Source organism: Catharus ustulatus, chromosome 12, assembly GCF_009819885.2.
Source record: "Catharus ustulatus isolate bCatUst1 chromosome 12, bCatUst1.pri.v2, whole genome shotgun sequence".
Lineage (NCBI taxonomy): Eukaryota > Metazoa > Chordata > Aves > Passeriformes > Turdidae > Catharus > Catharus ustulatus.
Window position 1 is genome coordinate 7,556,459 of NC_046232.1, and position 26,484 is coordinate 7,582,942.

General features: G+C 37.0%; 1 protein-coding gene across 3 annotated transcripts in view; it reads right to left on the reverse strand.

The window, feature by feature from the left end:
• Window positions 1-26,484, reverse strand: part of CGNL1 (cingulin like 1) — a 54,910-nt gene that overhangs the window by 18,628 nt on the left and 9,798 nt on the right. For all 3 annotated transcript variants that reach the window (XM_033070881.2, XM_033070879.2, XM_033070880.2), the window contains exons 2-9: window positions 20,476-22,066; window positions 19,858-19,952; window positions 18,805-18,898; window positions 17,800-17,901; window positions 17,267-17,415; window positions 16,637-16,772; window positions 14,718-14,930; window positions 87-293 (exon numbers count right to left, since the gene is read on the reverse strand). In XM_033070881.2, the coding sequence (XP_032926772.1) occupies window positions 87-293; window positions 14,718-14,930; window positions 16,637-16,772; window positions 17,267-17,415; window positions 17,800-17,901; window positions 18,805-18,898; window positions 19,858-19,952; window positions 20,476-22,047 (2,568 nt within the window). In that variant the 5' untranslated portion in view covers window positions 22,048-22,066. The remainder of the gene's footprint in view (window positions 1-86; window positions 294-14,717; window positions 14,931-16,636; window positions 16,773-17,266; window positions 17,416-17,799; window positions 17,902-18,804; window positions 18,899-19,857; window positions 19,953-20,475; window positions 22,067-26,484) is intronic.

The window sequence follows — 26,484 nt, forward strand, 5'->3', positions numbered from 1 at the left end:
TTCACCCTCCTCTCGGTCAGTTTTCATTCTACAATGAATCCATTGCAAAGAGGAAGACTACTAAGGGGTTTGTTTTCTTAACTTACCTCATATGTCTTTAATTTTTCCTTCACTTTATTTTCTTCTCCTTTCATATTATCAATTTGTTTCTGCAGCTCCTCAATTTTCCTCTCTAGCTCAGTAAGTGTTCTCTTCAGTCGCTCATTTTCCTCAATCAGCTCTTTGACTTGATTTTCTATACTATTTCGCTCCTCTTGTGCAGCATTTTTTTCACTTGCAAGGACAGCAGCACTCTAGCAAAAACAAATAATGTCAGGCTTAAAAAGAAAAATAATTGGTGCTGTTTTCCAACAGGAGTTCCATAAGGCATCACAGCAAATACAGCTAGGATATAACACTAAAATATCAACAGAGACCTTAATATTTAGCATTTTTTCTCCTTGAGCATCAACAGATAAAGTAATATATGACACCTGAACAGTCTTATGCTTGTCATCTCATATTTTCACCTTGACATCTTCTTCTTTATTGTCCTGAAATATTTCATTACCAAATTCCATTGTTAGATAATTCTAAGTAAACAAAAAACTTCAACAAAAAGACAAAGTCATATGGACCTTCAAGGAGGAAAGTATTTATGAAGAGTGTCTTCCAGAGCAGTACAAAACTTAGGCAGCCTCACCCCACTGATAATTCCAAGCACTAACATGCAACACACTACATCCACACAACTATTGGTGGGGCTGCAGAGTAAATGACAGATAATAAAAAGAAATCTTGGCACTAAACAAACAGTGGTGGTTCAACTTGTATTGAATACTGAATTCAACTTGTATTCAAACAGATACACTTTTTTTTTCAGAAGTTTAAATTAATATATAGCACAAACAAATTAAAATAATGAACAACACATCACAACTTGTGGCACTGAATTTTTTACTGTTTTTTGCAGGGCAGCTGGCTGCAGCATGTTACTCTTCACAGCTAGTAATCACCTTACCATTTATCCCCTAAAATACCCTACCAGTTACTGTGGCAATCATAAGTGGAAATATCTGGCTATATTGTTATATTATCTATACTCTTGTAACACAAACCAGATATGCACTGATAAACATTTAATTCTGTAAAGAGCAGGAAGGATTTTATCTTTGCTCTTCACTGATTTCTCACTCAGAATAGTCTCCAAAGAATGTAAAAGAACCCAGGATATAATGGGTGATTCTTGCTTCTGGATATTCAGGGGCTGATACAAAACAACAGTCTGTACAAAGATCTGGTTCTCAAGTGCAGCCCCACTGTCTTCTACACCAAGACTTTAAACAGCAGCAAGAACATCAGAACAAGCAGGAATCAATCTAGACCAGGATTCTCTCTCATGGCCATGGCTGATGCTTACAGACTAAATGAGGAACAACTATGGGGCAAGCCCTTCATCATCATACACTCCTCTCACTGGTTTTCTTCCATGAATGTATCATCCATTAATTTCCCTAATCCTTCTCAAATCCATTTAAAACATTATCTGGTAACAATAAGCAATTACACATTCATTACTAAAGCAAACATTCTGTGCATGTGATATTGTGTTTATCTAGGTGAAAACAAAAGAAATCCTATCATCAAACTAACTCAGAAACTATTTTGTAAAATATTCCATGAAAGCATGAAAATTACTTTTCATCTATGCTATTTTTGATTGTTGCTCCTGATCTTCCCCTCTCCTTATCCAAAAGGAATAAGCAAAGTTATATAAAAGGGTGTTTACAAAGAATGCCCTCACTAGACTGTTTTCTAGCAAGCAACAGCTTTAAAATCATGCAAATTAGATAAAGCGGTAACTCAGAAAACACTCAGACTGTCTACAGGGTCAATGAACTTATTATACAAAAACTGGCAGCATAAGCAGGCTGACAAGTTCTGGTCTTTTGAAAATCCTGAAAAAACTTGTTCTTCTATGCACATAACTAGTTAAAAGCTCTGAAATAAATCTCTGTTGATGCTTTAAGTTTTCACATACTGAAATTTCAATAGCATTTATATATTCCTTTAATTTTTGCTTTCTGCACAGAGCGAAGTTTTACTCATTAGCAAGCACTCCACCAGTGGCTCCTTTTAGTCTCATTTCTCCTTTCTGGAGCTGAGTGAAAGCAGCTGAGGCACGCTGGGGAGTTCAGGGAAAGGAATGTTGATTTGTCTGTTCTTTTTCATCCAACTGCCTACATGGGGCTGCACAGTATGAGGACTGAAGTACACCCACACCAGACCTGGAGATTCCTCTATATCAACCATGGTTTGTTTCACTTTGCCAACACAGGAAGCAGTATTTAGGTAAAAGTGGATGCACACATGCACAAAAGCAAACAACAACCCCTCTCCCCAGAGATCCACAGACGTAAATAAACAGGGAAGTAATATCTATCTGTATATATGTCTTAACCTACGAGGTTCAAAATTAAGTTCAGATTACACTGATGCCATCATATCTAGAGATGTGCTCCAGCCTGGTTTTTGTTGTATGTATCTTAGGATGCAGACCCTAGCATTAAACTAAACTATTATTTGCTCTCCTTTTTCACTATATATTTCAGTAAATTAGCAAGAATTTAGATGAATAGATGTAAAATGTAGAGAATCGTAAAGGGCAAGTTGCAAGTATTGTCTTTATTAACCCAATTTAAAATCTTGAAAATAAATTAGATATATAAATAAAACCTCCCTAAAGTTCCAGCTAATTGAGTGACCAGCACAGGGTTACACCTGCACAAACGAATTCTCTAACATGTTAAGGACAAAACTCCTTTCTTTCACACACACATTCTTTTTCAAGATGGTAGAAAACTCTCTTGCTATATATATGGGGAGCTGCACTGTATTGTAGTTGGAGAGTGAACATTTTTCTTACTCATATTCTGGGAAGAGTACAAGGAATTTTCTTCATAATATGGTTGGTTTCACCATACACATTGTTTAAACTTGTTTCAGACAAGACTGAAAAGAAACACAGGAGTATCTATCTTATCAGTTTACCTTACACAATTTTACTACACACATAAGGCGTGGAAAATGACCCTGAGGATATCATTCAGGAGGATACCAGACAAAACAATTCAAAAGTATCTTCAATTTGATAGTGAAGTTTAAACAAGTCAAGCCATACAAATATAATTTACATGTTCCTTGTGTAAGAAAAAGCACACACAGCATCACTTCTCCAAGAGTCAAATTACACAGTTGAGTTTCAACAGAAAAAATTTTATATTCATTTTTCCCTAGAGTACTGAGAATTTCATGCAGAGCTTCTTCACTGGCACAAATGAAGTTTCTGGATTATAAGAGTTTTTGGCAATGTATGCCATATCCTACAGCACATTACCACAGAAACCTAAGGGTATCAAAAGTCTTCATAGTTCTTGCCTTGTATTCTCCACTGTTATTCTTCTCTGGCACCTCACACCTTTTACCTCAGCTCCAGGCCTGCTCATGGAAGACAGGTGAACAGCAAAAAGGCCACCAAAGGCCAGGGCAGCAAAAAGCCTAGGGATGGATCACTGGAGAGCATCCACAAAGCGTACAAGCACTGAAATGCTCTTCTAACAGACCTTGCAGCAACACCATTAGGGGAGAACCTGGTGGAGAGAGATCCCTGTCCATATATTGAACACTTACATAAGGTTCAGCTGAACCGCACATGTCCACTGCTGACGCACACAAGGACTGCTGTGTCCTTTGCCCATGGAGCCCTGCACACAGGCAGTGTGCCCCAGCAGTCCCACACTGCTGGCAGGCAGATCACTCACATACAGACCATAGCTACAACTCAACACTGTCATTACACATGGCTCACTATGCTCTCCATAGAGTTTTCCTAACAAAACACGGAAGTAGAAGATATGAAAACCACAGCATTGAAGTGACAGTGAAATTACTATGTATGTTGATAAAGTCTGAATGGCAATTCTGTGCTTCATAGGCTAGAACTGAAAGTGGCAACAACAAGGACAGTTTAAACTGTCCAACAGTATCTGCCAACAGCCAGAGGTAATCTCTGGGGTACAGCCTGAATGAGCAGGGATGCAAATTTTCACTGAAAATTCAGGGACTGACTCACACTCAAAAAAAGGAGTTGAAGGCTGTTTGCAAAAGCATTCAATTAGTAGGTTAGAGTGATAAGAAGGAAATAAAGAAAATTGAACATTGAAGGGGTAGTAAGTATAAACGAGGAAAAAGCCAGACAGGGAGAGATTGTGCTGTGGATCCATTTCCCTCAGTCCACATGTGACTTGTTTGTAATGGTGCTCCACATAAACAGTGTGAGTTAATTAATGGTCCTCAAGGCTTAATGACATGATATCAGTTAATGACTCTGGTTGGTGCCATTCATAAATCCTGTACATTTATTCATTTGGGGATTTTGGAAAAGTTTTGGCATTTATTTTAACTAAGTTTATATAATTTAACCCATGGTAACAGAACCACGTGAAGGTCACAAAGTAATGATTCAAGTTGAATATAAAACATTAACAGACATTGTTAATATAAGAACTTTAGTTCAAAGAATTGTGGATCAGTCTTTTCAGAAAGTTTAAAGAAGATTATGCACATAAACATACAGAGCACTAAACAGACAAAACTGGTTAAACAAGATTCTTGTCAACAAAACCTGGAATGAAATACTGTATATTCAGACATATTTGCCATACAAAGAAAAAAAATACCACCAAAATACCTCTGCAAAAATTCAAGCCCCTCATAAAAAAGGAGGAGAGGGGGGCAATTTTATAAAAAATTGAAGTGGGCTCTTTTGGATTTTAGAATTAACATATGTGAATTCCAATTCTGCAGTTTCTTCCCTATGATACAGAAAATGTTTATTTCTTTTTAGTCACACTTACTATTTGTGGCAATGCGTTTTAGTAAACCAATTTTTTACTGTTACTATTTACTGCATTGTATCACAGAATTATATTTATGTAAGTAAATACCCTAGAGCATTTTGCTTATTATGCTTATTTACTTGCATTTGTTTTGTCTTTCCTTTAAATCTGCCTGTCCTCTCTCTGTCTTCCAGGGCATTCAGTACCTTCTAGTCCCTACATTCAGACAGTTTTACATTCAGATATCCATCTCCTCAATCTCTGAAGGAACAATATCTTTCCCTTAATAACCACACCATTTGAAGACTTCTTAACCACACTCGTGTCACTTTCTTATTTATTTACCTTTGAATCCACTGAATATTTCACTATACTTTCTCAAAACTGATCATGTTTAAACTCCTGATTAAGACTGTGTAAGCCTTATAAAGCAAAATTAAACTACAGAGATTAAGGAAAACGAGCTGGAAATGGGTTACAAATTTCTGGAAAGAACTAGGAATAGAGAAAAAGAAGCTTGTCTAGAAGAAAGAAAACACAGTTGTACAGAGAAGTTCCCTCAATAACAAAGTCCTCTGTCACTGACTGAAAATAAGCTTCTGCATTCTGGTCTTGTCATTGTGCCAAGCACACCTGCAGTAACTACTTATTAGTCCAACAGCAGACTCAAACCAAATAAAACAAGTTATCAAATCCTGAAAGAAAGATACTGTGAAAAAAACCATCAGTTTCTGACCACAAAAATAGATCATTAATGGTAGAAAATTATCCATGGTGTTCAATAACCACTGACTTTTTAATAGCTCTCATATATTTTAATACTAAAGCTTAAAAGATTAGTCAATTAGCTTGAGAAGTTAAGAGTTTACAGCAGAAATGAACGAGGCAAAAAAGAGAAAGGACAGTTTCACAGCTAAGGTACCCAAAACCAGCCCTAGAGAATTTGGAGTCTGCTGTCTCTGTTAAAGACCTCCCGAGGCAAGTCACTCATCCAAACCTTTCCAGAGGATCAATAACTACATGCTCCTTAACCTCCCTGGTGTTTGAGACACTGGGGTTTGCTTTCCATAGATTTGAATGCACAATCACAACTAAAGTCAGCAAAAATTGTACCCTGAAGTGAACCTAGGTACTTTAAGCTTGGACACGCACAACCAAATGATCCTCTCAACAGATCTCTCTACCTCTTACTGCATTTAACACAGGGATTAACATTACTTAGATGGCAGCTATGTAAAGAGAAGGAATTAAAAATTTGTGAAAAAATGTCTGTCATTCTTTCTCCAGATGTTTTTAATAGTATGTACAAGCTTCATTTAACTCCTAACAGATGAAGAAAGTGCAGGAATGCCTGCACACGCACGTATATAGTTATATACATATATATGTGTGTGCATTGTTTGGTTTGGTATGTACACCTGATCTATAAAGTTTTACCTAGCGTAGGCCTGCTTATCTGAGCCACACAGTCACAGCTGCTGGAGTTTATATGCATGTGGCATTTGGTTTTCAGCTCTAAGCCTATGAAATATAAGAGAACATCAGCAGTAAAATACATTTCCCTCACGTTCCAGCCTGCTCCTTTCAGGTGTTTTGCGTAACAAGAAATTAATCTAATAAAGCTTGCGTTTGTGTCCTTGTATATAGTTACAGTGTCCAGAAGTAGTTTTCAACATATTAAATTTGGTCAAGACCAAGTTAAAATAAAACAATAAATATTGTTCCAACTCCTTTGCTGCAGAAAACTCAGTAAAGCAAATATATTTATACAGTATTTTACTCTGAACTTTGTTGCACGCGGTAAACAGATAGTATGAAAGGCATCAAAATCTTTCCCACCACTCATTATTGTGTAGACCCAAAGAAACTGGACAGAACATCCATCAAGGTCTTCAGATGCAAATGAAATGTTTAGTTTCAACCTGAACACAGAAATAAATACTTTTGGATAGGAATGCAGAAATTATTCTGTGGTTCCACACCTTTTTTTTTTTACCACACCCTCGGCACTGGCAAAGACATGAGAGAGGTTGTGTAACTGATCATTAAAAAATAGTTTTGGCTGACTTCAGTGTTTCAGCTGGTGAAACTCCCCTTTGGCAGTGACTACACATTATGGGATCCTTAGAGTCCTTTTACAAAATAAAGGAAGACTCAAAGTGTGTGCAAGTTAAGTATTTAGTTTGCCACGTACTAGAATAATTAAATTTTGGTTGAATACAATGTTTATCAGGCAAAAGTCAGCAAATACTTCTAAAAACCCTTACATCTCTTTTCAGAATCCAGATCAACTAAATAACAGGAATTGCACGTCCAGTTCTGGGCTCCCCAGTCCAGCAAGGTCATTGAGGGGCTGAAGCAGGTCCAGAGAAGGGCAGAGTTAGGGAAGGGTCTGGACCATAATTCTGATGAGGAGTGGTTGAGGGAGCTGGGGGCTCAGCCTGGAGAAGAGCAGGCTCAGGGTGACCTTATCTCTCTATAGCTCCCTGACAGCAGGGTGTAGTCGAGCAGGGGTCGGTGTCTTCTCCCAGGGAACAGCGACAGGACGGGAGGACGTGGCCTCAAGCTGAGGCAGGGGAGGCTTAGATTTGACATGAGGAAGAATTTATTCTCAGTCATCATGATTAGACACTGGAACAAGGGCTTGTCCAAGGAGGAGTCACTGTCCCTAAAGGTGCTTAAGGAAAGACTGGACGTGGCACTTGGTGCCATGGTCAAGCTGACATTGTGGTGTTCGCTCATAGGGGGGACACAAATAATCTCAGAGGCCTTTTCTTGCCTAATTTATTCTGCTATTCTGTGAAAACTATTTCAACCAGTTAACTGTTTGTTCTATAACAGCCACACTTGAAGAACAAATCTCCATTCCAAAATGAGCTGGGACACAAACTGGAGCTTTTTAACGGAAGTAACAGATTTACATTTTTTTTTCATATTCATAACTGTGCAATCTAAGTAAATGACAGGATAATCTTCCAAAATCTTCTGATAAAGGGAAATGGTGTTGCTGCTCACTTTATTCTATTCCTAGTGTAGAACACTTCAGGTATTAAGGCACTGGCTGTTGAAACCAGCTCTGAAGTCTCATGGGCCACCTTTTTAGGTTGATTCTGGACTAGTTTAACTTCTTGTACTACATGTAAGATGTTTCACGTGACTTCAGGGATTCACATCTGCCCAGCTCCCTCAGATGATCCAGAGGGGTTAGCAGTGACAAAGATATCAAATATCTTTCTATTGTCTTTTCCTCTTCTTTTTGTATATAAACAAAATAGTTTAAATAAAACTAGTCACTGATTTCCTTAGGTAACAGACAGATGATTTCTAAGGAAAGAAAAAAACCCCAAACCATTCTACACCTAAAGATTGACACCAAGGAAAAACAAACATAGTGAGTCTCCACAGAGGGACAATTCTTTAATTGTAATCGTTGTTAGCTCTTCTGTAAAGGGAGCTTCTGAATTCAGTATTATTCAGCTACAGTCATCCAGTTTTCAAAGTTCATTAATGCAAATAGCAGGTTTTTATTTCTCCTTTGACCTCTGTTTGTAGTTCCAGCATTTTTACCTACTGTTTACCTTTAGGCAATCCTTCTAACCCTAGTTAAAGCAGTTGGAAGCCTTGGGATGAATAACAGAATAACCACAGGATAGCATGGATAATTAAATCTCATATCTCTACAAAAGGAGTATGAAAATTCCTTAAAAATGGAATGTTAGGCTACCAACCCACCCAACCCATCCTACCTACTCCCCAAAAAAAGATAACACTAAAAACAACAAAACTTCTGGGGAAAAAACCTAAATGGCTGCACTTACTGTTTTTCTACCTGGCACTGATTATATTAATTCTTCCCATCATCTCAAACTGAGGCCTAGCCAAGTTGAACACATGGCTATGCCTTTGGAAGTTAACTATTATTAGTTACCTATTAAAAGGGTAACTCTCTTAGGAAGGTACACTGCAACTAGCTTAAATTCTTTGCTGTACTTCAAGAGATTATTCAGTAAGCAAGTGCAAAAATTTACAAGCGAGTCAGACTGGTCTCTCATTTCATTTCAGCTAGAGCCACTCTACTAACTTGTTAAAAATTCACTGGTGACAGCTTAGAGAAAAGATTTGTTTTCTTACAAGGTCATTTTCAAATGCTTCAAATGGTACCATGTCCTTAATATTATTTCTAAAGGTATTTAGGTTTTCATTTATGAGATGTAATGAAAGACTTAAATACCTATATCTGAAGACTAAGAATGCAACCCTCTTTTACACAGAGCATGTTAAACAAAATTTTCCAATTTAGGCATGACCTAACGTTTATGTAAGTTATAAAATCCAGGGCCAGGAAAGTATTAACCTCTTAACCAGTACCTGCATCAATGTCATATTATCCCCTTGGCTATGTATGACACACTCAGATTGGCTTATACCAACAGCCTTTTGAAGGTCAGAAGTTGTTGGATAGACTGGAGTAAAATATTAACTAACTCTGTGTTCACATTGCTCCCTCCTGTTTGACAGTCAAACACTTCCCATACATACACAAACACACATATACTGTCACGAGACAAACCACCTGAATACACAAACTGGCTTCTTCTAACAAGGATTAAGGATCCTCCTGATGGCATTAAAGAATTTCCTGGCTGTGCAATCTCTTGCAAAGCTTCAGAAACAAAGAAAATTAAAAATCACACAAACAACCCCCTTCCCAACCCAGACTTACTGAAATAGTCCTAGCAGAGGAAGGTACACAATAGTTAAATTACTATTACAGATAAACAGGATTATTTTTAAATTTTCCTATACTTGTGGCACAATCCAACTCAAAGAGAACTTTGCAGGACAGTTTTATTGAGAGGCTTTCTTTACTCTACATAGAGTATAAAACCCACTGAGCTGTAGTTTCATGGCACTGTCTGCACCCAAACCCAGACATGTACCTAACAAATAAATGGAGGAGTAAACTGCATGGGAAGAAAGGATTAGAGGAGGTGGAACTTAAAGCCACAGTCATTAAGTTACATATTCAGAGTGCTTCAGAGGCACATTTTACATTCTTATTGACAACACTAATATTCCATAATTTATGTGGTACTTTATTAAATGGGTCCTTAAAAGATGCATAATATTATTACCAACATCCTTTCCACACATAAAACAGACATGTCAGGCAAAACAAATCAAATCTGTCTCCCAAATTTTAAATATACAGTTCTAAAATAGGTGTTTCCAATTTAAGGAGTGCCTGCAACTTTCCTTCTACCATCACACTTCTGTCTGTGTAACCTCCCTCTCTTTTCCCCACCACATCTGTGTTTGTACTGAAAATCAATCAGAATCTTAACAGCCTTTTAGAAGGCTGGTAAAAAAAGGCATAAAATGAAAGGGGGAGAGGGGTTATGTCATGAAAGATGAAACATTGTCTTGGACCAGTCTCTCCACCATTTGACTCTGTACACAGTTTAGATCTGTTACCAACAAGCTTCTAGAACTGAAACGAAAGACTTATTTCAAGATGGCAAAAGCTGCCTCAGGAGGGCAAGAAAACACCCACCAGTGTTTCAAATCCTAGATCACCTTCTCTAAATCTTTTTCAATCATTGTGTATCTTGCTTGAGGTGAACATACCAGCCTCAGGCAGCATTCAGAATGCCAATTCAGCTGAGTTATGGATGTATGGATAAGAGCACATAGCACTGTTCCCATGCCCAATTCTTGTTATATCATTTGTTTCTTTTACTGCTATGAAGACCAAGGGTTTTTAGCATGATTTATTACAGCTCTGAGATTTCACCTCACAGCAGAACAAGGTAGCAGGATCCTATTGTTTTTTTTCTGGATATACATATAATTTTACAGTTATATACATTAAATCACTGAAAGTACCAAAGCAGCTTTGCAATGCTCCACACTTATATCTTCACTTTTCCCTGAGTAACTTGGGTAACCACTGTTCACTGTACAGTATTATTCCAAAATAGATTCCCAGAATATACTAGATTCAGTTATGTTTCATTTTACATTTCAACTATGAATTCCAAACCACTTCCATAAAAAAGGCATACAGAGTACATCTCAGTATCATTTGGAATGCTTAAGCCAGTTTTTGAGTTTCTGCTGTATGTGGGAGACTTTTATTAGCTTTTAGAAAGACACATCAGGTTAAGTAGAAAAAGATTCAGCTGTTACTCTTCATTTCAAAGCTCTTTACAGTTTGTGTTCGATTTCCCTAAATTAACAAGATGAGAAAAAAACAAAATCAAATGTGTAATACCCAGAGATTTATTTTTTCTTAAGAGAGGACCATTTTAGTTTATAATATGTGTAGAAGGCAACCACTGTCTTTTGCTGTTTCTACATGACATTTGCTCCAGTAAAATTCATTCTCTTGAATCATAACAATCATATGTAACACATACATGTGTTAATAGTAATGTGATCCAGCTTCACTGCATTCCTAAATGTGTTGATAAATTAATCAGCTCTGAGTGTCTGTTCTATCATTTTGAGAACAAGGTCAGACATATGATATGCCAAATAAATCAGTCAAGGTCAGGCTTAGATAAGCCTTTTCCTAACGTGATGATTACAGCTTTTTCTGAACAACATCATTTGTTCAGACAGTTTCTCTAAATACAGATGTAAATTTGAAGTGCTGTGCAGTTTGCAACTGCCCTCCTGAGCTGATACAATTTCAGTGGAATTTGAACAGTGCTAGTTGCAATATGCTACAACCTTTTACCTGCATCATTACATTCCAAAAGCTATTTCCAAATTTTACTGAAACAGTGGCACTTCTACAGTGACACAGCACCCATGCTTACAGTAGTACAATTCTGGACGGTTGCACTGTAGAGTCAAATTAAATAGGTATTTTTCTATGACATTAAAAACTGGAGTAGAATTCACATTAATCTGTTCTAGCACTTACAGTTATGGAGAAATCTGTTCTTAATCAGAAAGAAATTAATTTTTAAATTTATTATTAAAGGCAATTATTATCCCACAGAGGTATGTTATGGAAGAGTAAAACTTCTCCTATTGTTAAATGGAAATAGTCTGGTCTCAGTCTCAATAAATAAGCAATGAAGTCAAGAATAGTCAGAGCCATCTCAAGACCACCACAAGCAAAAGGCACAACACAAAAATAAGTTTAAAACGTAAATTGCAGCAATGAAAAATAATACCTTAATACCTGTGACTTTATTTAAAATTCTCTATTAAAAAAATCAGAAACCAGATAATAACAATAAAAATCCAACAAAAACCTCCAAACTGGCACCACGTGAGCATGAGAACAGAATCACAATGACCAACAGTCCTGCTCTGTTCTTCTATCGAATAACCTTGAGTATGTTTCTAACATTATTTGCAAACAGATCTATGTGGCATTCTAATTACACAGACTAAATGCACTGCACATTACTTGCCAACCTGTCTGATGCCTCCAGCAGATGAAAATTCTGTTGATTTAACACTGGCATAAAAACTACTTCCTTTCTCCATGCAAAAACTTCCTTAACAGCCTATATATCACAAAACACCTTTATTCATTGTACCACCCTGGATGATTTAGAAGCAATATAAGTACAAACACTCTTGTACATAGAGGTCCTGATACAACCTGATCTATCAAACATCTGTATCCACATTTTTTGTATGACAAACCACTATTACAGCATTTACACTCCTGTTTTGTCATCAAATACAACAGAATGGCCCTTCCCATTAATCTTTGGTGTAGGTTTCTTGTGTCCTGCCATCAGGTATAAATTTTTCCAGCTTGGAGTAAGAAAAAAAACAAAACAAAAAACCAACAGATAGTCCAAGTAGCCTCAATTGTATATGCCTCCTGGGCATTTCAGATTAATTATAAACCAAATAATTAGCAATATACCTAAGATCACAGCAGATCAGTCAGGAAATTTCCTGCAGAGAATGGTTATTCTTTCCTGATAATTGATATATCAAACTTGACAACTAATCTCTATCAGCAGGAACAAAGATAATGCTGTGCTTCAAGAAATCATTGAGTACAAATACTAGCAAAATTCAAAAAAGGAACAAAAACTAAAGAAAACACCACCTTCCAATTAAACATACTTAAAATTTTACTTCAAATAAATACAAAAACTTCAACTCAAATGGGACGAGAACAGGTACTTAGACCAACATTAATCAAATAAATTTCACTTTTGAACATCTTATTAAATTTACCATTAGATAGACTATGTCATGCAAGTAAATAAATGCTATTTATAAACATCTCTAAGCCACAGCAACCCAGTCATAGAGCCATTTCCCAGACTGTGTCATTGTTATGCCAAACAGACTACTCTTTCATTTCTTGTCAGTCGTAATTACAGTTCCATAATTGAAATACAGTAAATTACCATGCACTAACTTTGAAAGATGGTTCATTGAGGTTAAGCTGTCACTACAATTACTGTGTAATAAAAAAATGATAATTTAAATGTTCTACTTTTCTCTCAAAGAAAAAATTAATTCAGTTCATGCAGCTCAGACAAATCAAATATCTTCATGATGATGTAAAACGAAGAGAAGTAATATATTTAAGCAAAGCCAAACAATCTCAAGTCCTAGGCTGCAAAAACAAACCAGTACTTATAAAATTTTCTAACCTCTGAAGAAAACTGCACATTTAAACCTTTAGAAGGATAATATTTTGTCAGGATTCAATTATACAACACCTATCCAGCATCTTCCACGTGAGCTCCTACTTTGCTCATAGAGCATATAAAGCTTTGGAAATTTCTTTCCAGCTTCAAGGTTAATTTTCCCTCAGATCCCTCAGTTCAGGTTACAACCAGCAGGGTAACTACAATCCACCTAAGACTAGTGTAGGTAACAGACATTAATTTGCATGGGTATTTTTAAACATAAAACTGAGTCTACAGCTCTGACATATTGGTCAAGCATGGTTTGCCTGCGGAAATTTTCTCAAACGTTTGAGAAATAAAATGAGGGAATATACAGAAAGGACACAAAAAACTGTCACTGTAAAAAGAATGCTGAAAACTTTAAGAGAACTGTCCCCTTACTAAAAAAAGTCTTTCAATATGTTCCTACCTGTCGTCTCTAAACAGAAAATTTCACAGAGGACATCTTTTGTAAAACAATAACAAATACACGCATCTGAAATCTGTTCCTATTCTCCCTCTCACAAAGACTTCCTGCTGGTGCTGGAAGAGGCAATTCCTTCAGTTCTGTTTTCTTCCTGTCTGATTCAAAACACCCAAACCCCTGCTGTTTCCTTGTGCTCACACTCCTTTGAGAGGATTCAGCAAACAAGCTTAAGTTCAAGAAAAGGACACAAAATAAAACACAAAACCCCAGGCTGATATTGAGAAGTTGAATGGACAAGGTGGAACAATGTAACCAGGGAACAGGATATGACACAAGAAGCTGAATGTACGAACAGTGGGCTGCAAGGACTGCAGAGAGCTGCTAGAAGTTACTGCAACAGTACAATTAGCAAAGCACACTGGTGCTCTTCAAGGGCATACTGAAGATTTTGGTGGCTCCCAGGACAAGCAAATGGTTCTCTCCACTACACTCCCATCTATTCTCCTTCAAAGTTTGCAATTAAGCAAATGCAGTAAATAAGTGCTTGAAGAAATGACCACAACTTTAGTTGTGACAAAAAAAATCAAAACATTAGTTGTGCATTAAGTAAAACTTATTCTCAGCAGCCACGAATCTCCTGGCCTAAATCTTTGCCTATTTTGCTAAGAAAACAGTAGTATCAGTATCTGGTATACAGGCATCTGAGGGAGGTGGGATCTTTCCCTGTGAAGGTAATTGTTAGCACTTAGGTACCTCTGTTGCTTTCTCCAGGCTCTGTCGAAGATCCAGCAATTCTTTATCATGCTGCTCTTTAAGTTTATCCATCTCTGTGTCATGGCTGGATACTTCTTCTTTAAGTGCTCCTTTCAAAGCTGTGAGCTCTCTCTCTCTCTTTCTCAAAATCTCTTCTTGTTGGTCTTTTGCTATTAATACTTCTTGCAGATCCTGCTTCATTTGCATCAGCTCCTAAAGCCCAAAATTAAACACAGCTGTGTGTCAAACAGCCCCTGTGGATGTTCTGTTTATGTCTCACAGAAAGAAAGCACATAAGCTCCCCAAGAACAACTTTGTTTCATGCAACTCACATATTTTTTATAGCTTTTACAGTAAGCTAAAAATTAGTTCAACCCTATTATTATTAGCAGTACAACATATAGCTGATTTTTTATCTAGTAGGTCAACATATGATGCTGTAAAACTATCAAAAGTTTTTAATGGTGTATGTTACCCTGCAAATAATGCAGGAGTCAGTCCTATGTTGTGCTGTCAATAGCAATGACCTAGATAAGAACAAAGACGAAGCATTTTTTCCCCATTTGCAAGAGAAACAAACTCAGTGATAAGTCTTTGCTTTCTTTTCTGCTGGAAAGAATAAATAAAGTTGCTTCTTCAAGTGCTGAAGACAAAACAAGTGCTTTACAACCAAGCCCATGATCACACCCTTCCTCCTCCCAACAGGGTAACCTCTGCAAATCGCTGGGAAGGACCTGGAGAGTCAGTGAAGACTAAAGATGCATACAAAACCACAGAATAACAGAAACAATCAAAAATGTACTGCTTCAAGAATTCTCTGATTTGGTATTTCTCCAGCTATGAATAATTGTACTTCCAAAGAGAATGCAGGCTTCCCCTGCACTGAAGGAGGATCAGTACATCTAACCCACTCCTGACACACATCACCTACTCTGCCATTAAAAGCCTACAATGGAAGGGATCCTACCACCATTCCAGACAGCATCTTCCTCTGTTTAATTATCAGTATTAACAGAAACTTTTTCTAACACTTTCTTTAAATCTCTGGAGCTAAGTCTCTCATTTCTTACTCTCCACACAACATAGAAAAATTGATCACTATCACCTTTACAGCAACATTCTGTAAGATGCGTTTTTGACTCTTCCCTCACTTCTCCATTCAGATTGAAGTTCTTCAAAGGTAATGTTTTTCAGTACTATCGTCATCATTTGTGATATTCCCCTGCTTATGTTCAATTTTCAATTACAGTGCCTGAGATTTAAGACAGTCATTTAAGAGTAATCAAATCTCACCCATACAAAACAAGGTAGTTATTCAACTCAGCAGATCTTGTGTGCAATCGCCTTTAATATTTCTGCACTGATACTCTTACACATCCTTATCAACAAATTTAATAAGCTGTGTTCTCTATTTCATCATCAGTATATTAGTATAACCAGGGCTACAGCAAATTCCTCCTTCATCTCAAGCTGACAGAAACCCTGCAACTCTTTTGTTCCTCTCCAGACTCACCCCTTCTCTCCCTGGTCCCACCAATAGAAGTCAACAATTTAGAGACTGTTTTGTTGAGTTCTTTTAATTTTCTCAGCTGAATCTCATCTGGCTTTGGTAATATATACATCTTCTTTAAACTGCTCTTCCTGAGATTATTATCTGATAATAGTGGCTAACTCATCTGTCAACCATTAAGGTATCTGTTCTCCTCCTCCATAAAAGAATGGTACTTACACTCTGTATTCCTTTTAGGGTTAATGCTGCTATCATAACATTCTTGCTTAGGTCCCTTAATAATGGCACATTGTTTTGGATTAAAAGCAGAGGAAAAGCAAAGGCATGTATTTCTTCCATCAGTATCTTAGTGTCCTCTCTTCATGCAATTTTTCTGATCCTCCTTCTAATACTATGCTTCATAACTAACCTCAATGAGAATCTCTTTCTCCCCTTCATCGGTGTGTTTTGCATTATCCAGTTCATCATGCATCTCAGAGAGCTGGTCTTGAAGGTCTCTGATCTCAGTCTGGTGTTTTTCCTGCTCCATCTTCACTTGAAAAAGCCTCATCAGTAAAAATCAGACAGGATTTTTTAATTTACAGAAATACTAATTTGCTCATTCAAGTACTAAAAAGACACACATTCCCATGTTGCCCACAGGAGAATGGGATATAATGAGGCAAGAAAATTAAATGTCAGAGGGGTAAAAATGAGAAATCTTCTAGCTAGGTATTTAACTGGGGAGGTCTATTTTATTTCAGACCCAGTACTCTAGTCATTCAAGTGTTTCCATATTTCAAAGATTCGAACTATATATTTGGACCATGAAATATTAAAAGCAATTTGCAATAAGAGGAAGATTATAAATTCAGCAATCTTTCTGTTCCTTCCAGATATTCTGAAGACATGTCTCTTTTAAATGGTAGAACATTTCCTACAGTAACAAATGTCACTTGTCTGGTTCCATCAACATATTCTGGAGACACAGGTACTTTTAATCTAGAAGGTTTAAGAAAAGGTACAAATTTCAATAACAACTTTGCTAGAATTAACTCACTCCTCCAGGTTTTGCCTGAGTTCCTTCTCGTTTTCTTCCAGCTGATTTTTTAAGGCTTCCTTCTCACGTATACTTTGATCAAGCTGCAACTGAAGATCTTTCAGACTTGCTCGTGTAGCATCTCTCTCTTCTTTAGAATTTTGCTGATTCTGAATTTTGTACATCAAAAGTTAAGCAAATAATAGACAGCAGCTATATGATTAACTAACACAGTTTGTCTCTCAGCCCATGTCTGTCTCACTGCAATCAACAACATGATCCTTAGCAGATACCTAAGAAGTGCTTTGTGCATGTGCTTAACACTTCTATTCACTGCTCCCAACTCCTCAAATACTAAGCAGATTTGTTACAAAGGGTAACAATGCTGTGAGCAACCACGCTTTAAATAAAAAGTCTTCTGAAAAAGCACAGGTATGTCTGGATTGAGAAGAATATGAATCAAAAGGGATTCAGCTGGAGGATCAGTTGTCACTTATTTTAAAAAGTGTATTTGAAATAATCAGAAGCTTTATAACATATACAGAATACTGTACCCTAATTTCCAGATCCAGTTTTTTCTCTAACTCTTCCACTTTTCTTTCAAGTTCTGCTTTTTGTTCCACCAATGCTTTCACTTCAGCCGAAGAATCTGAAACCTATAATTAAATAGAGACATTTATTCCCACAAACCCAAGATGTTCTTTGAGAATAGTTTCTCTTTTTTTAATCTAAAGCAAAGCTACAAGCAAGACTAACAAGGTGTAGCATCAACTGCCTGAGCTCACGAGGGATTTTTCATATGGATCAGGCCAAGCTAAGATTTTCAAAGGAACCATGATTTGGTTTTCATAAAACTTCTTGGTAACTGCTCGAAGCATGTTGACAATAAAACAGAAAATATACAAATGCAAAGAAAAATTCAAATTAGGTAACATATGAATCAAATCATGGCTACTTTGGGCCAATTTTACTGAGATATCACTAATTATGCAAAACAGACATCAAAGAAAAGTATGCCCATATGTTAAGTCAGGTTTTCAAATACCTTTTTAGGTAATTTCCTAGGATGTATTTTGCAAATAAATAATGTTGTCATTAATAACAAAAGCCACATGAGTCTCTCATGCTATGTCTGTCCCACTGCAATCAAAAGATGAACATTTATCTCTGCAGATTTACCCAAGAAATTTCATGTGAATGTGCCTAACATTCTTCTTCGTTGCTCCAAACTTTTTATCAAATACTAACAGATATCTTAAAAAGGTTAACTGTGCTGTGAGCAACTACATTTAAAATCTTCTACATTAATCTATATCTAGATTAAGAAGACTATGAAGAAAAAAAAATTCATTTTTATTATAACCCAGGATAAAATAATAAACAATAAGCATTTAATCTTTCTCATGACATTAAAATCAAGCTATATTCCTGAGGGACTACATGAATAAAAGTAAAATCAGAATCTCCTTACTGGTCAGTAAAGAGATTCAGATTCTCAAGGCCCTGTCTGAATACTGCACCACTTTGAAACAAGCCAAAGCAAATTAAAAATTCTTTACCTGCGTCTTTCCAGCAGCTCTTGACTTCAACGTCTGAATTTTCTCAAAAACCAAGTTCACTTTCCTCTTTGTTGCATCATCGTTATCAGGACTTCTAAAATAGACAGTACAAATAAGCAATGACAGGATGAAAGTTAATATTTTGTTAACATCAAACCAAATTCAGACTGTCCAAACTAATAAAAATCTCCATAAAACCCCCCAAAATAATGCAAACAAATCAGAAATTATCTTAACTATGATTTACTAAAATCTTTAAAGAGAGGAGTTAAAAATTTGCATTCCAAATGTTTTCTAAAAGGCCAACCAAACAAAAAAGACCACTGAATGCTTGAAGTGCAAATCTCTTCTGTAACATTGTGGCTGTGGAAAGACAGATATTCAGCATGTATATTACTCAGACATATTGAAATAAGAAGTAGTTAGTTCCAGGTTTTAGAAGTCCTGACTACTGCCCCATAAAACAACACTTGAACAGATCCCAGAACCTGCTGTATCAGGAATGAAAAGAAATTTAAATGCATCATATATTTTTAATTAATTTAACCTTCCTTTACCTTTCAGCAAGTTATTAGTAGAAAATACCAAGAGAAACAGGTGCAAAAAGTATTAAAAGCTCAGCAACAAGAGGGCTTCTGTCAAACCTTAGGAAATAACCCTTCATTGTCGGTTAAAAAAGCCAAAGGCTTAAACTTCCATGAGGTACTATTTGAATTCTCCAATAACCTCTATATTATACCAAGTTTAATTCCAGATGTATTTAAAAGACAAACCATATTCCGATTCACAAGTTTCAAGTGCATTTATGCATATCCTGTACAATACCTTATGCAAGTCCTGATAGCCTGAGTATTTTGAGATATGATAATGTCTCAGAGGACACAGCTGAGATACAGAATTGTGAAAGAGGTGTTTCATTTAATTATTTAATATATATTTATTTAATATATTTAATTATAGTTTTCACTTTGCTGTTTCACATTTCAAATGTAAAAGATGACAAATATTGAGCAAATACAGTTTCCCATCCAAAAGCTAAGTATGTTTACTGACCCTTCCTTAAGGTAATTGTAAAGTATCTGCTTAGCAGTCTCTTCATTTGTTTGCTGTGCAAGATCTTGCTGGCCTTTTAAGAGATCAGGAGTTGCCTACAAGATAAAGAAAAAATGTAAAAAGATAACAATCCTGTGAGACTTGTAAATACAAACAGCACATTTGGACTTCTCCATTCCATTCTATTAATGAAAAATTTCACGTACTAAGGACTTGAAGTTCTGAAAGATCCACTGGAGTTTTGGCCAACTGAAATAAGAAACTACATTCCACACCAAAAGAAAAAAGAAAACAACTTGATTTTGCATATGTATCTTTTCATATTCTACTTTAGTGCATCTATGCTTAAGAATCTTTATAACATCATTTACAAGAATTTGTTTGGCCTCACCATCTTCCTTTTCCCGTGCAAAAAGCAGTTGTTTTACAAATCAGGTTTTCTATACTTAGAACAATAAAAAGAAATTATATTTACATTTCTCCACAACAATCCCATTTGGAAGCATTGTATGATGGGAGCTTGTTCTAATGAAGACCAGAAAAATACACAATTAACAATATGGCAGCTTTCATGTGCTAGAGTGCAAAGAACAGCTTCTAGAATAAATTCAAAATTACCTGTATATTAGGGACAGATGAACACGTTTTTACAGAAATCTTCTTGGCTCCCGATTCAGGTGTAATTGTAATTCGGTTTGGCAACAACAAAGTAGAAGTTACTGTTTTAACTTCCTCTCTCTTACTCTGTCCTGGGAGTGTAGCTGACCTCCCCCTCTCTGTATCTGTTCCATTCTGTTTATGGTGTTGCAAAGAGCTGAAACTGCTGCTCTGGGCATCTTTATTGGGCATTTGCAGTTTTCCAATACTTCGAGCAGAAATCTTCGTCTCTTTGGAAGGTGAAGTTTGATCTCTGGAAAACTGCTTGTGAAGGCAAAGTTTAGATGGTCTCAACAAGTGCTCAGTTGACTTACCCAAGCTTTTACTGAATTCACCCAAATAATCTGAATTTACATCAAGTCCTAATGACAAGGCACTATCAACACTTCTTGATCTTTTACGATCATCTGGATGAATCCTGTTCCTTTTTCCTGACCTGCCTCTTCTGTGAGCATCAACTTTCTTATCAAACTTTTCAATTAGCTGATCTACTCCTGGAAGTGAACCAGTGTCAATATCCCGACCAGTTCCTGGCAAGAATGGAATGTATCTCCTGTTCTCGTGCCGGTTAACGTTGTCGGCGTAGATGGCGTACTCTTGGTCATCCAGTAAAAATCTGTACAAGGAATTTGCAGAAGTGGGAGTAGCTGATGAGGATGAGGATCTTCGGGAGTCATTCAATACTGGCCCAGTTGAGTCCTGCCTGCGGAAGGGAAGAACATCTGGTCTCGGTTTCTTTGACTCAGGATAAGCAGTAGGACTAACACAGGGGGATCCTCCTGCAGATGAAAATGACTCTGAAACACACACATCACCGGGGCTGACAGCGCTACTGGGACAATCCTGCAGCTGCTTGTTTGGATCTTCTACTGACCTGTTCGGATGTAATTTTTTTGAATTTGCTTTGGTTGGCTCTGCAAGGTACATATTTGTTTTCTGCAGAGACACTATTTTAGATGAGGAAATCCAAGGCTTTGCTTCAGTTTTTTCATCTGCAAAAGACTTAGATTTACTGCATACAGAAGACTGGTAATTATCCAAGTTCAAGTTATTTTTTTCAGGATCATAAGGTTGCAAAAGTTCAGGATGTCTTTGAAAATTCAACAAATTTGAAGATTTCGTAGCTTCATCTTTAAAATCTGGCATTCCACTTTCCTTTTCATGTACATTGGTTATCTTCAGTTTTTTAGGCATAGAGGGTTGCATGTGCTGTGTTCCAGCAAATTTTGTATGTTCACTGATTTTGTCCTCCAACGTAAAAGCAGGATTGGAGTCTGTGGCTGGCTTGTTTACAGTCTGAGGAATGACCTGCTGTTCTTTTCCAGGGGGATGATTTTCTGGCAAACACCCTTCTGTATTGTTCAGTACTATGTAAGGATGTCCATCGATTCCTTGGACTCTAATGCTGACACCGTAAGACCCCGTTCTAGAATTTTGCATATTTTTAGTTTTTTGATTCTCTTCACTTGCGAGTTCAAGAGTGACTTCATAGTCCTGCTGCATATGCTTAAAACCAGCAAAATATGGCTCCATGTGTATCAGAGGATTATATCTGGACAGGAGAAAAATTACAAAATTGTCATTGTTTTAAGTTAGATTATTTAATTAATTACTTTATTCCACCATTCAATGTGACTATGAAGACTAATGGCAATACACAGGGAAATCAATATCCAAGCTCTATCAAGCCCAAAGCAAATACATTGGGATACAAAGACAAATGTCAGACTAACACATTCTGAATCAATGTAATGTTATTTTATGAATGTTGCCTTCACAGAGTTGGTGCTCATTGCTTTAGAATCAAATCACTTCAAATATAAGCAACTCTCATACAATTTTTTTAGTAAAAGCGTGACTTTTGGGTATTTCCACTATATTTACTGAAGACTGTACCCTTCACAAACCAATTTTAAAGTCAGTATTTAGTACCAGCCATATTAATATTTAAGCCTAGGAGAGCACAACACAACCAGGCAGTTTTAGGTTTTATGAGTTTCAGGTAACTAAAGCACTGCAAGTAAGGTCAATATACTCATTCCTTTGAGTTGTGGTTTTCACGTACTTGGGTTAAATTTGTTTCTAATGGCATCTGACAACAATCTTTTTAATTTATTATCTCATTGTTACCCCTAAGAATAAACTTAAAAGATTAATTTAACAGTCTCCAAAATCCAAGCTTGTTCCAAAATACTCCAGTTGCTATTTTAAAACAAGATACTTTGCTGAGCAACAAAAACGGAAAAACACTGCTTGTATTTCCAAGGCTGACAGTGCCTTTTCCAGATCCAACAGGAATGCTAACTCCAGTCAATATGTGCCAAAACTGTTTCAATCTAGAAAACAATAAATTCAACCCTACCTGTGTTTTTAATGTTAAATGCCATTCTTTCTTTCTCTAACAGCTAATGGGGTTTGCAGGCAGATTTACTTTGCTGTCTCTTACAGATTATGAGCCAATGGTCTGAAGGTAGAGGCAGTGCAGTGACAGCACGAGCTGTCTATAAAAGAATGGACCACAACTGTGAGACTGGTACAAAACCTGGAGGGAATAAACTTTTGAACTGAGCTGGGGAGTTGAGTCATCACTGAGGCCTGACAAACCCAAGATCACTAAGTGATGGTAATCAGCAAGAGGAAACCAAAACAACAGGATGTCTCATGGAAAAACAATCCTCTGCAGCCAGTTTCACTCTTTTGTCTATCTCAGCATGAACCACCTCCCTCAGATCCTCGTCAAGAGCACAGCTCTCATTTTTTCCTGACAGCAAATGAAGAAGTTCGGCTCAATACTCACAGTACACTGATTTCCATCCAATTCTTCCTCCTAGCAGGAAAGCTCCCCTCAAAAACCTCTTCCTCTCTAAAAACCAACTCCAGCTCCTCCTCAGCAGCAGGTTTATAAATTGAAGTCTCACAAGGCACATTTGCATGTGAGTGTTTGAGAGAGACCCCTGATTTACACATAGCTGGTGGCACTCATCTGCAACGGATGAGTATATGAACATCTTTACAAAAAGCTCTTCACTCAGCAATCCCAGCCAGATTAGGAATGCCACTAAGACAAACTAAGGAGTATATGAAATTTGACACCACACCTTCAAGTTGAATTAGCAGACCTATAAAAAGGTAAAGTTTATCTGAATTTACCAGTAATGGTAACAACTAATACAAAACCGAGTCAACAAAAATAAACCTAAAAGCCAAAAAATAAAAAGGATTGACATCAATCAGCACAAGGAAGAGATACACAATACACTGTGTCTGTTCGGGGTGAGTGCAAAAGCAAGGCTTTCAAACTTGCTGCGAAGTTGATAAAAATATTAAATAACCAGAAGAAACCCCCCACAAACAACCCACATTCCCTCAAAAATAACCACAAAACACCAACCCCCCTACTATATAGGGGAAATAATATTTAGGTTAATAATCTACCTTAAATTCATATGTTTGTCTCTAAAACCATAAAGAAGTATGTGTATTTGCCTTCACATGCACTGTACTCTTAACTTCACTGTACAAAAGGATAAAGACTTGTTGAAATAAAATAGCTAAACAAATAATTTTTTAAAATAACACATTTTATCTTTCTGGAACTGTGAAAAAAAAGATTACATTTATAAATTCCCATGACATCAAGAAAACACGACAGATGACCCTACTATTCAAATATTTGAAGGTTTTGCATAGAATTTCTATTTTATATGATGTCAAGTTGCATTGGGTAATACTCACATGGACTACATATCAAACAGTTGTTTTACAATACATAGTAAAGTGGTTTTGCAATTTTGTAAGCATTTTTAAATGAAAGAAAAAGCATTGCTGGCTTTCGTCACACACAGCCTTTCTGAGGAAATCCTGAAACTATGTTAATTGATTAATTACAGTTACAGTCATTCTCCTGCACACACATTGTGCAGTCACATCTCGGGCTCTGGCAGAGTTACAGCAACAGAGGAGGATAAGAGGACTGAGGCTGCTCCTCTCCCATCTGTCTGCCCCACTCCTCTGACAGATGTCACCATGTCAAAAATGAGAACATCTGAAAACTCTGCCGGCTGAGCACACACCTCAGCCATGAAAAACTGCAGATTGGCATACTGGGGTAAATGAAATCAGCCTTGTGCTCCATGCTGTGACCGACTGAAATCCTGACATCTGATCCAGTGCAGGAGCTGACAGCTGGGGGCCCTGACAGCTACAACTGCCCGGTTTTAATCTTCTGTAAGACTGCTGAAGCCCTCAAATGTTATGACAAAACAGTCTGTTTACCCTTCAGCTTATGAAAAGAGGTTAGACATTTAAATGGCAGCTGGGAAGGCAATTTCCCTGTTTGTGCAGTGCCTCGTTACATACTTGTAGTTACTCATAAAAATGCCTTTTTTTTGTTTAAATAGAGAATTATAGAAATCCTAATTTCAGGTTTTCTACCTAAGAAATTCTTTAAATTTTAAACAATACAGTCTTGCTAGTAATTTTATTCGCTATCTCAGAGTTCAAATACACAATTTTCAGAAAGTAGAAGCAATTACTCTATTAAAGTTTTAATTAAGTGAAAGATTACCATTCTATTACAAAACCAGTTCCTATCTCCTATCTTGAAGCAAGTGTCATTACAACATCACATACAAATTAATCAGGATATAAAAAGGACTACTTCAATAAATTACTTTCTTTTGAAAATATTCTACTTGCTAAAAAAGATAATACAGTCAAGGACACACAATCATCAGTTCTTGCTATCAGGTACCATTATCAGCAAGTGAGGTACCACAGAATGATGGCATCACCCATTTTGTCCACAACATGGCCTTGGACTGCTTGAGGTAAGCAGAAAATTTCAAACTGAATTTGTGTTTTAACTTCATTGTTGGGGATAGTAACCTTTAAAAACTCCTGTGAACAAATAGACAAAACTGGCACTCAAAGCTGCTCAAGCCTTCCAGATTTGAGATTTCTTCCTAAAATAAGACTTCATAAAGGTGTTTAAATACTCATTTTAAATACTGACTTCAGCAAGTATGGAAGTTCCACATTTTATCACTGCTCAGCAATGGTTTCATTTTTCTGAACAACTTCTTTTTGCCAAAAATAGAAACTATGACACTTTTGTTTATAAAGAGAACTTGTCAGCAGAGGTTTTCATATCTGAAAATCCAATACTCTGCATGTTCTTCTGTGGCAGTTTGTTGTTCAGTGGTGATATGATACTCTACAAAGAACCACAGGAGACAAACACTGAAGGTTTAACAGCGCAAAAACTTTTTTTTTAATTCCTTAAAAACCTTTCCTTTCACAGCTATTTTATAGCTAGCTAACAGGAGCTATGTGAGACCTGCCTTACAAAAAAGAAAACCTCAGTCATGTGGAACCCTGGCTGCTCTCCCTGACAACATGAGCAGAAAAGAGTGCCTTTGAGAAACATATTCCTGTGCCAAACATGTCTCTTCCCTTCTTAGCATTACAGCATCAAAAAGGCATGGAATTGTCTCCACCACTCATTTCAGTTCTTCTTTAGCCACATCTACAAGACAGATTTATTCACAAAAACTGCTTTCCCAATCCTGTTAAATGCCAAACTCTGCATGAAAAGCTTGCTCTGCTGTATCCTGTCCACACTCCCTCATTATAAAGCATGTCCCACCTTGTGCTCCAGCCTGTGAGCCAAGCACCTGCCCAGGACAGACAGACAGACAGGGCTGCCAGGACACAGCGCAGCATGGGGGAACACACTATCCCACCAATGAACATGTTCCCTGGCCTCCTGAAGGAGCCACACATCCCTCAAAGGCATTGCCTCACATTGCACATACGCTCCTTCTGCATACATCTAGTCAGGGATTATGGAGGAGTAAGAGAGATCTGACTTTTCCTCTGGCACTGGGACTCCTCCCTGGCTCCCTTAATGTCAAAAAAACTAGAAACTCCCCCTCATCCAATATCACAATCCTCAGCCTCCTAAAACTG